Here is an 11,770-nt window from a genome sequence, read left to right on the forward strand (position 1 = left end):
CTTCTAAGTAATAAACTATGTAGTACAAATAGCACCAATATACTATTAAGTGGTTTGCTATGGAGTGTCTTGAATTGTGCAACTAACTACATGCCACCCGCAGAGCCGCAGCGCATCCCACATACCTATATAGACCTGAACTACGGAAGGGTTCAGACTCAAACCACCTATTCCATTCTAATCTCAACATAATTTTATATATAATTGATATCACCCCAAGTTTTGTTTATACTAGATATCCTGCTGATTGCTGGTCTTAAGGCACTGAAGGAACTAGATAGACCGTGTGTCCGGACTCCGGGTCGTATGGGCACGTAGGTTGGAAGCTAGCGCATGGTGTCATTGTGCTGTGTTTCTCAGCCAGCCAGGACATATGGTACGGATAACTCTCAGTAGCATGCACGGGATGCGCTGCTTTTCTTTCTCCACAATTCAGCTGACGGATATGAGTTCCGTAGGACCTAACTCTAAGCGAGGCCGATAGATCCACTCTGAAGAACACTAGCATCGTGGCAGGGTGCGAAAAGATCGTGTGTGGAACCGTCTCGTCCTAGTATATTTTGTATGCAGCGAGCAAATCCATGGAAGGAAACGATCTTCGTACCTATCCACAGGGATCAGCACGATCTTTTCGAGCCCTGCCACAGTGGAGGATAAAGCATCGGGTAGCTGTTGCGGTGCAATCATGCCTGGTAATTACAAATCCGATGACCTTCACTGTGGCAAGTGGCCCATGTATAGACATATCGGTTTCTGAACTAGAGGATTGATGGGAGATGTCAAGGAGAAGTTATGGTCAGCGTGTTGCTCTTTGTTCAAAGTGCATTCATACTAGCGTTATACCCTATGTACGACTAGCAACCCGTCATTTCCCACGGTATATGAGAAGGTTTGAGGCCTCTGCAGCAGGCTCATGGTGGAGCCATTGGGGATACACGTAGCTTTCGCAAGAGACACTACTCCGTATGTATAATGAGTACCCAGTTGTCGATGCGGGTCGCACACGATGGGATCCTATAACCGAGAAAGTTTATACAATGGGCTCGTCCTGGGCAATTGGGCAGCATTTACGTTCCCTTTTCTTTTCTTTCTTTCTTTTCTTTCTTTTCTTTTTTCTTTGTTTATTTTTATTTGTATTTGTATTCTTTTCCCGTCTATCCACGCATGTACACAGAGGACGGTTAAGTAACACACTAACACATCCGACACTCCGACAAGGTTGTCCGTGGTGTCCGCCATTAGTGAAGAGCAATCAGAGTTTTTATCTATAAGGTGGTCATATTTTGATCCAACTACTCTCTTATTCCTTCCACTACGTTGGACTATGAATTCCACCTTGACGGCCATCGATCCCTTCTTAGGGAAATCTGCCATGTTCGTTTCACTGGTAGAACTGCATAATTGCAGCCATGGGTTGAAGCTGTTGAGGCTCGCCGCTGCGATCCTGGCAGTGTCGCTGTTGCTATTTATGATCAAGTTATACCAGGCCCGGATGAAGTTTAGGAGGCTGAAGTCTCAAGGCATTGTATGTTTCAAGTTCGACCCGAGCAACCAGGATCTAACATGAGATAGCCGATAATGTCCCATTCCCTAGTCTTTGGCCATCTTCCAGTTGTCCTCCAATTCTACCGAGACTGGGCATTTGATGCAAACTTGGTTCAGAGCTTTGGCTACTATATGAGCAAATATTGGAAAAAGTTCTTCCCAAATGAAGACAGATGTCCTCCCGTCGTATATGTCGATATATGGCCAATGTCAAGGCCAATGGCATTTTCTATGGAGGCGTATGTATCTAATCAGATGTCAATTGGGACCAGCTTGCCTAAGTCGCCTATGCATGGTGAGTTCCTCGGACCAATTTCGGCTGGGAAGGATCTCATCTGTATGCATGGCGATGAATGGCGTATGTGGCGCTCGATGTTCAACCGCGGCTTCAGTCGAGGTAATATTAGAGCCTGGGTACCTGCCATTCTGGAGGAGGTTGAGGCATTCTCGAACATGTTAAGGAATCTTTCCGGCGGCAACGGAGGTTGGGGCCAGGTGTTTCCGCTTGAGCAAATATCTAGTAACTTGGCATTCGATGTGACAGGAAGAATTCTTCTGTGAGTAAATCGATATTAATGTGAAGTACCGTTCTTCAGGCTAATAGCTACAGTGACACACGGCTCAACACTCAGTCACTGTATCCATCTCAGTTTACCCTTGCCTATCGAGAACAACTAGAACGCATGGAGATTACCTTCAGTCCCCGCAAGCTTCTTTGGAGGGCGACACCGTTTTTTAAGCTGCTTGTGCAGCGCAAGAGAGACGAGCTCTTCCAAATCCTTCGACCCTCCATTATGGAAAACCTAAGCGCGCCTAGCAAAGGCCCGCAAACCATTGTGCAAGCCGCAGGGGAGGACCTGAAACGGGTCGCCAGCGCTAAAGGAGAAGACAAAGATGGTCCCCTGGATGAATCCCTGGTCAAGCATGTGTTCTTCCATCTGATGGCCACCTTCTTTGGGGGCGATGATGCGATCTCCATCACACTCCCTCGGATATTTAAGCAGCTCCAACAGCATCCCGAATGTCTTGCTAAATTGCGGGCTGAACACGATACCATTCTTGGCCCTGATCCAAGTGCAGCTGCCCAGAGACTTCGAGACGAGCCCCACATTTTGGATTCGCTGAAATACACCCTCAGTGTCATCAAGGAGACATTACGCATTAACCCAGCTACGATCACGATCCGGGCAGGCCAGCCTGACTTTAACTTTCATATCAAAGACTCCCACACCGTATGGCCGACAGCTGGATTCGATCTTTTTGACTCCTCTATCACCATCCATAACGATCCTGCCAATTTCCATGAGCCCTCTGAATTCATTCCGGAGCGGTACCTGGTCCCAGCAGGCGATGTTTTGCATCCGGAGAAGGATATGTGGCGGGGCTTCCAACTTGGTCCCAGGAGGTGCCTTGGACAGGAATTAGCCATCGTCGTCCTCAAGCTGGTGCTGGTGCTTGTTGTGCGTGACTTGACGTTGAGATGGCCTGGGAAGAGTGGGACCGGCTCCGAGAGCAACAGGGGATCAAATTCGACAAGCAGACAGTCGAAGGCGAGCGGATGTACACCGCTGGGAAGGCAACCGCGCATCCAAAAGACGGTGCACCAGCACATGTGAAGGTCCGGAGCCCTTCCAAGGAATAAGATACTATAACAGATCCTAGGCTTACGGACTCATCGCGCGGTTTGCTGGGGATGTGAGGGCTTTGCTTTGGTGGTGCATGTATTCCCTCTCGCTGTCCCCTTTGTATACGCGATGTAAGGAAATGGAGGCATGCTTCAATTTTATATAAATGATTCGATATGAGTTGATATTGTCTACTTTCAAACGATTATTAATTGGACATGAATGACTACCTAATTTGACTATACATTGATCACTAATAGATTTGCCCTTCCATGGGCAACCTGACTTGAAAGCCTTCTAGTTGACATCTGCCAAGCGCGAAGACCACCTTAGGGCATATGCTTTAGGCTATAGTGTTTGTCGGTGTAAACCCTCAGCACTAGAGCAAAGGTCTGTAAAGTTTTTTTTATCGCTGATCTCGGCAAATGTGCGTATAAACTAGTATCCACCCGGTTACATTCGTGAGGGACTTTTCTGCCGATCAAATCGCAAGGTTTGTTCTAGTCTACAACTTGCATTCGGCAGACTTTACGCTAGTAGTGTTGGTCCACAAATGCAGTAAGTTTCTTTTAGCGTCAATTTAATACTGCCGGCTAAGCACCGCCTACTTTGGAGCCTTTGATAGCCCACCCTGTGATTAAACATTCAAGCCATATCAGTCTTCATACGGCTTCCACTAACTGAATAGTGCTCGATTCATTTCAGTTCTATTTGTACTTTTCTAGCACAGACCAAAGTCGCCAAATTTGGAATTGTCTCATAATTGCCCACCCTATCAACGCACTAAGACATCAAACAAGAACACCAACATGAATGAAAGAAACAAACATAAAAACCAAAGAAACATAATCCCACATTTATTCCTGAACCTTATAGCGTGGAGCAGTTGCATGCCAATAGCCACTTCCTCCTACGTACAACTCAATGGCTTCAATGTACTGTAAAAGTGCGGGAGAGAGGGTGTCGGGCGTCTTCAGCAATTTCTGCTTCAGCCGGCAGGCCTTCTCCTCTTCGTCGACAATAAGACCTCTCAACAAAGGCTTTGCAACAGCGTCTGAAACATTATACTCGTTCATCAGCACCTTGACCGCGTTCCGCACTCGATCGGTCTTCTGGTTCTTTTCCACATTCCAGCTGTAGTAGTCATTAGTCAGACCCAGAATGACGCCCATGCTGAAGTCGAAGTCGCGGACTAATTCATACTCCGCATCGGTAAGAACCAGCCCCATACCCCAGCGAATGAAATAGGATGAGATCCTGTGTCGTATGTTGCATCAGTAAATGTTCACGAAACGGGAGTCAACATGCACGATGTCACTTACCAATACCCGCTGTTCGCCACCCGGTAAGGGTTGTATTTCTCCATGGAGACAAAGTCCTCGTCACTGCTATCGAAGGTTCTCAAATAGTCCGAGAGCACCTCCACCAGTGTTGCTGCGGCGTCAGGGTCCATGGCGCTTGCCCTCTGTACGTGCAAGCCGAATAGTGCTTCCCGGGAGTTGAACGTGCCAGCCGGTGCATTCATGAGCTTCTCAGGATCCATGGCATCGATCAGGATATCATGCTTTATGCAGGCTTCTTTGTGCTCCAGTTCTTCGGTGACATCTACGCCCGTGGGTTAGCCTCTCATCTGAGACAGAAGGGAGCATTTGCAGAACGGGTGCTTACCGTCGTTGATCCAAGCCAACTCGATGATGGAGGAAAGAACAACCAGTCTGTCCGGGAATGCAGTGCAGTGACAGATTGCAAAGGGCTCATTGTCGGCAGTGAGGTGGCGGGTCCTCGCCTTTTTGCCTTCTTTAGAGCCTGGCTCGCACGATGCGTCAATCACTTTATTAAGGGCATCGACAACCTCAGCGGAATTGTGAGCAATCCCAGCTGGGAACCGACTAAAGTGTTCCGGGACCTCGAAGGCATTGATCGAATCCCATGTGTTAGGTACCATGATGGCGCAATTAGAGAAGCGGTATAGGACAAAGGTTGAAGACACGGGAATGGATGAACGAGGTAAGCAACTGAGATCTTGGACAGAAATCTTTTGACACAAATGAAAGCCAGGCGTACGTTAAAGACACTGCTATATATGCACAAATTGCTCCCAGGATTTAGGCAGGAAGCTCGAGGACGATTTGATAGAGCTGCCTGGGCTGATATTACTCGGAAGGAAACAGGGCTTCTCATTCGGCGTAGCAATATGGAGTATTAAGTTCAGCATAGTGTACAATGGTGCCTTTCGTGGACCTTGTTAACCGACCCCTACTCTACCGTGTTCAGCTCTATTGTGGGTAGCCTGTAGCAGTGAACAGCTGAAAAGCACAATACCGTTAACTGAACAGTACGAGTAACTGTTCTCCTAGTGCCACGTCCGAAGGCAGAGACGTTTGTTACAAGACTTACTACATCAGCTCCCAAGGACCCGGGTTGCCTTCGCTTAACCTTCTAGCCGAAGCTGCAACTTCGATCGAACTCAAAATCAAGATCGTGTTGCTCCCTGTGGGTGAGTTCGGAGATCTTTTCCTCCTACAAATTTTTGCCAGCTATCTATAACATATGATAGGACGTGGCAGTGGGGATAAGCTGCCACAGTGGTTCTGATAGCTCCACACACGACCCACAGTAGCCCACATATGCTATGCAAGTATATCGGCTATGTGCCGAGGTGCACTGCATATATTAGGCTAGTATTAGCAGGAGATTATCCAAGCTTGCCAAACCTAATCTCAGCAGAAATCTTGACGCCCACTTTTTCATTCCGATGCAGAGGCTGATCTGAAGCCCCGTACAGACCATATAAAAAGCGGTGTGACGTAAAACTGAAGGTCCACTTTTTTTTCCCCATCCTCCGTAGTATCATTTATAAATAACTACGATACACAGGATTTGCCCGATGAAGACAATCCAATTGGGTGACTGAAGTAGATCACTATCTAAAATTCCCCCAAACCTCGAGATAGGGCAGAACTTAGAAGTAGAATGGATCTTCTTAACCAATTATATAATATTCGAAAATAATCATAGTCCCGTATTTTAGTAGCTATAATCTGAGTAGTCTCGGTGTTTTACCTGCAAATAAACTAATAACAATAAACATATATTTCTTCGCCACAGTATACATTACTATGAGAGTACCCTTGGTCTCTTGACTACAGAGACGCATCAATCAATATATAATCCAACATATGTAGAACCTTTAAACCTCGAGTGATAATATTCACTAGGCCAGGCAGAGAATTCATTATAAGCAGCCCTCATGCCTAATTCAAAACCCTTGCAAAATGAATTGCTCATAACGAGGTTTTACTGTACATGGGGGATCCACATTCCAGAACGTTCGGTCTCTTTCTGATTGTTTTCTAGCTTTGGTAGACCATATAGTTACATAGTTTGTACCGAGGGGAGTGGGCATGGTTCAGGTCCCAGAATCCAGATCGTCCCAAACGCTAAGTCCCACATTCATGTTCGAACTCAGCTGTGCCGGTCACTCTGACCGCTTCTTTGCTGGAGTGAGAGTATGAGTTTCTATGACTATTGAGGCTTTCAGCTAGCCACCAGGAGGCATGATGTAAGTGCAAGAATGCTCTGGTCCCAGAACTATCAACTAGCCCTTCGTGGCTGCTCGTGCATATATTTAGCCTCAACATTTATTTCCCCAAATTAGTCATCCAACCACAGTAAAACGTTTGAAAACGCAATATCAGTGATAGAGGCTTATTAAAGTTGGGGACCCAAGACACGGTTATTAAGTTCATATGCGGATACTAGAATACAGAAGACTAGGAATAGCTGCGCCCCGACGAGCCACAAGTCACTCCAAGGCGGGGATATCAAACGGCCAGGTTGATCGTAGGGTTTCCCCGTCCTTCACAGGCTCATCCTCATCCAATTCTTGATTTGTTGTAACAGCCTCCAACATCCCGGTAAACACCTCCCTATGAGCCAATTCCGTTGCTTCCCACTCTTCAGGAGGCACCCACCCATCGGACGCTGTGTTGAGCAGGGTTGAGAGATCGCGTCTTAGAACCTGTGCCGCCTCGAAGAGTTTGTATTCCTTCTCGTGTTCGGCTAACTCGTTTGGCGTGGGTAGAGTGTACAGACACTGGCCTGGAAGTCCGAGCTCTTTCCAATGTCGAGCTGCTTCAATCATATCGTGGCGTAGTGCAACTGCCCCGTCCTTCCATGTCCTGTAGCTATAACGAAAAGGTCGGAGGAGGGTTTCGTCCATCAGCCGAGGGCCAGAGAGAATGGGTGTGAGAAACCGAGAAGATAATTCAAATGCTTCAGCATAAACAGTATCTCCAGTGTCAGTAGAGACTGCAAAATCTGGTCTCTCGTCTGAATACCAGAAAGCTGGCTCAATACTTGTCGCCTGCCAGTCAATAATGCCTGTAATCGTGGTAGGGTCGTCATCTGAGACAAATATATTCCTCTTATGTAGATCTGGGTGGAATAACAATGGCACAGCAGCTTCTGCAATTCGATGATCGGCAGACATTTGCTTTAGCATAGCTCGAGCACTTTCTAACAAAGACCGGTGTATTCTGGTTGAACCGTGATAGAAAGGTTTGTTATCGTTGGTATAATCAACTGGGGGGAGTCTTGAAAGACCTGCGTCAATGAGACCATCACAGAACTCACCAATACTACGCCCTGAGTCTTTGTTAGAGCAACTATTTAGATTAAGAAGATGGTCATCACTTGCATGGTCCTTGGTTGGGCTGCACACTATGATAATGTCTCTGTTCACCAACATTACAGTCCCAATACCGAGTTCCGCAGTGTGGGCCAATGCAAAATTCGTTATCCAAAGGATGTACACCACCAAAATGGGGATGATTAGCGAAGTACAGACTCCCGAAAGCTGGAAACCGTAGGTCATCTATCTCTTTCATCTTTCGATAGATCGCATCTATGCACTTGACCCGCTGGTCACCAGCCATTTCGGGCCATTTCTGATGCAGCGACACGCCTGGAGCATGTTCCATGATAATATATTCGCTACCAACAGTGTTATTGGCACTTGTAGCATCGTTGCTCCAATCAAGAATTCTGGGAATAGGAAGACTAGTCTTGCATTGTACTGAAACGAGTGTGTAAGTATTGAAAGGGGATATTTAATTGGCTTATACTCACGGTAGTTTATAGTAGCGACTTCCGAGGATGTCGTTAGTTTCGCTGGTCCAGCAAGAGCAAATGGGAGTCTCGCCACAGCCCGCCTGGCGTCGTTTAACATAAAAAGAAATACTCGATTGAAACCTCCTTCCAGTTTCTTGCAGTCTGTGATCGTGTCTGCGCCAGGTGAAACATCGAGGACCCTCTGGCAAAGTGCATCGAAGTTGAATTCAATGTGGCGAGCGGCACGTTGCAACTTGTCCTGCCGCAACCACCGGCCACTGGAGTAAGAATGAGGATCGAAACCAAAAGCCTTATCAGAATCAACGGGGAAACGGTTTTGTGGGAAGGGAGATCCGCCGGATGCTGACGTTGAGATCATTGTATAGGCGTTCGGAAGCTGGGCGGCAGAAGGTAGAAAGGGATGGATGTGATTATTCGACCTGGTCATAACGCGAGTACAGACACGCTTATGACTGGGAACCAATGTAGCCCATAGCCCTCGGCTCATCGTGTTGGTGCACGTCGCACTGCCTTGTCGAGAGGAAGGTGATCAGATCCACCTCTGCGCGCGGTGTTGAGTTTAATGTTCAATACCAGTAAATCATGCACGCGCGTTGACCGTGTTCTCACTGACCAGTCATTTACCCCCACCAACATTCACTGGTCAATGGGATATCAGCATCGTTGCAATGTTACCAGCACACCACCGGAAACTACAGATTGAAAGGTGAATCATAAACCGATCATATTTTGGTGCCAGGGTCTGGAAGGGATCTAGGTGAAACAGGTTTGTTAGTAGAAACCGACCAATATCTGTTCCTGACAGGCTTGGTGGCAATAGGTATTAGTAAATACATATTCTGGCAACTCGAATCAGGCGGCATAGGTTAGGTGGCTCTGTATACAGTCGCGGTATTCTAATGATTGACCTTTCCATCTGCTGACACGTTTCTTTAGGGGATCCCATTTCCCTGAGAGGCGTCTGTCCACCTTGATGTGAACTTGGATAAGCGAAAGTAAGTCATGCAAAACCCACTACAGCTTATTTCAATGCCAAAAATATAAAGAAAATTAGCAGTACTTGTCCTATCTATAGATTGCCCTAGATTCTATTCTCAGTTTTGTGAACTGGAGACATTCGAACTTTCATCACTATCATTGATACATCTACGAGCGCATTATGCACCCTGTTTCCCTTTCAGACAGAGTTTTCAAGAGATCTAAAGGATACCATGCAGTACGTACATTCGACCAAACCTCTAAAACGAATATTCCTTAGAATAGGAGAGACCGGCAGCGAATCAGATCCAGCCACACTCGGCCAATTGTGCCTACCGGAGCGGCCGGATGACACGGTGCCATACACAAAGGACGGCCTAATGGTTTACTTACCTCCTCCTGGTAGGCAGTATGGGCGACTCCAAATTGCAGAACTATCTGAAATCACTCGTTGCGTGAATATTTCCACCTGAATCGGCCCCACGCGTGGTATCTCATATCGGCGAAATATGATCGTCAGGAACGATGGCTTCTATCTCCGATATCCGGTCCTTTTGTTTGACAGAATGTATACATGGAAAGGTACTCTTGAGTAGGGAAACTTTCATTCTGCCTTATAGTCCACAAGAAAACATAGGTAGATAATTTCTTTTCTTTTCGTTGGATAACCAGTCTCTGCTGCATAGTAGAGGTTCGTCAGTGTCGAGCTATCTAAGTATTTCACAAAGCAATGCGTTTCCAGAAATGGTTTGTTAGAGCCAGGTTGCGGGGAACTCGCCGCTTGCCGTGATAGATGGCAAGATTCCCTTATACTCCCGACCATCCGGCACGGCCACAGCCTTCATACATGAGTAGTAACCGCTATGATCAGTGCTGTACTTATTAAACCAGCAGTTAACGCGTACCCAGCCGATAGGTATTTGGCCAGGTGGTATGTCGTTTCGACGAACGGCACAGGACAATTTAACGTGCAAAGGAACATCTGGCGTGATCAGTCTGAAGCACGTCCATATATAATGACATGATTCCGTGGTTGGCACCTGCATGGTCAAGGATGACGGGTTCTGGATAATGGAAGTACGGCCGTGTCTCCACGCTGTGATCGTCGCCTCGGGGGCGCTGATTTCGATCTTTCCAAAGTCAATATCGTCATTATCGGCACCAACTTCCAGATAGCACCAAGCAGATCGAACGGTTGTGAAGAACGATGTAGCCTCCTTGATCTGCTTGCCGGCTTGTTTGTGTTTGTCATCGGGGCTTTTTTCGAGGAGGCGGCAAATGCTGTCCACCTGCACCTTCATGATCGCATCCGTGGCACCTGTCTTTCTCGATCTGGCCCATGCATCAAAGTTATCCTTGTTTGTGGGATCTTGGGCCAGTATAGCCGCTGCTCCAGCATCGCCACCTCTGACAACACACTCCGACTGGCGGAAGTTTGAATACTCCTTACGCTCGGTCTCAGTTGCCACTTGCCCTTGAATGCTCGCAACGTTTTGATATTCAGCCTTGATACATGCTCTGAAGGTCTCTTTAGTGGTGTTTTCCTGCTTGCCCGAGTTGACGTTGAACTGGTATCGTGTGCCGTAGTTGAGCTTCCCGATGTAATGGCTACCCCAGCTTTCAAAAAACTCTTTGTAGGCTTGGATCACTGCGGAATCTTCGATCGTCCATGGCGGTAGCTGAAGGATGGCATCAACGAGCTCGCTATTGATAAACTCGTATGTGCTGCCATGAGGCTTCAACCTGACGCTGTAGTTGTCCTCATTCATGCTATAGACCCCATACATGGCGCTGCTCTCGATTGAAGTTTCCATGGAATAATGGACCTCTCCTGACGCCGAGAACCCAAAGTACGATGCGCTCATCGAAGCATCCGCACTCATCTTCCTGATAAGTTCGGATCCTGTCTCGACTTCAAGAGAGTGCGTCGTGGCCGTTGGGCCGGGACGGTCTATTTCAAAATTGCCCGGGATTACCCAGATGATATCTGATTCAGGAATATGGTCCCCTACGTCGTCAGGGGAAGGTTTGACGATTATCGAACCATTCATGTTCCCTAGGAGAGATGCCAAATTGGTCACATTTTCCTCTGGATAAATAGTTAGTGTTCGTGATTTTCGATTCCTAAAATGAGAAGAGGTGGTACACACTCTTGCCTAAGAAAAGACTTCGTCCAACGAAGTTGCGGGATGGGTGCGTCTCATGGGAGCCATCCGAGCCAACGGAAGCGCTATTCGTATCGAGCTGTTGACTCTTTGCCAAAGGGGGGCTTATTGGACCATGATCGATGAGTGTCTCACGCTCTGAAGAACTCTGCCCTACGGCTGGCTGACCAAAACGCATAGTGAACAAACAATTGTCTATGATTCTTATTTTCTGGTGAGCAAGTCAACTTGGTGCGGCCTGTCAATACCAAAAGCAGCAGCATTTAAGTAGGAGCAGTGAAAGGATATCCTGAACTTGAATTCCGAAGTCATGAGATAATCGTG

General features: G+C 47.2%; 3 protein-coding genes across 3 annotated transcripts; 1 reads left to right on the top strand and 2 right to left on the bottom strand.

Moving 5' to 3' along the window:
- Positions 1 to 1,372: 1,372 nt before the first annotated feature.
- ANOM_011428 (uncharacterized protein) lies at positions 1,373 to 3,161 on the top strand (the record flags this gene model as incomplete). Its single annotated transcript, XM_015556684.1, has 3 exons — positions 1,373 to 1,525; positions 1,573 to 2,102; positions 2,156 to 3,161. 3 exons carry the CDS (start codon positions 1,373 to 1,375, stop codon positions 3,159 to 3,161), a joined length of 1,689 nt encoding a protein of 562 aa, XP_015402045.1.
- An 866-nt stretch (positions 3,162 to 4,027) lies between these two features.
- On the bottom strand, positions 4,028 to 5,115 carry ANOM_011429 (terpene synthase family protein; the record flags this gene model as incomplete). Its single annotated transcript, XM_015556685.1, has 3 exons — positions 4,028 to 4,427; positions 4,493 to 4,775; positions 4,839 to 5,115. The coding sequence occupies 3 exons, from the start codon at positions 5,113 to 5,115 to the stop codon at positions 4,028 to 4,030; spliced, it is 960 nt and encodes a 319-aa protein (XP_015402044.1).
- A 1,860-nt stretch (positions 5,116 to 6,975) lies between these two features.
- Positions 6,976 to 8,790, bottom strand: ANOM_011430 (uncharacterized protein; the record flags this gene model as incomplete). Its single annotated transcript, XM_015556686.1, has 3 exons — positions 6,976 to 7,817; positions 7,894 to 8,247; positions 8,301 to 8,790. The coding sequence occupies 3 exons, from the start codon at positions 8,788 to 8,790 to the stop codon at positions 6,976 to 6,978; spliced, it is 1,686 nt and encodes a 561-aa protein (XP_015402041.1).
- Positions 8,791 to 11,770: the final 2,980 nt, after the last annotated feature.

Source organism: Aspergillus nomiae (genome assembly GCF_001204775.2).
Source record: "Aspergillus nomiae NRRL 13137 chromosome Unknown contig00492, whole genome shotgun sequence".
Lineage (NCBI taxonomy): Eukaryota > Fungi > Ascomycota > Eurotiomycetes > Eurotiales > Aspergillaceae > Aspergillus > Aspergillus nomiae.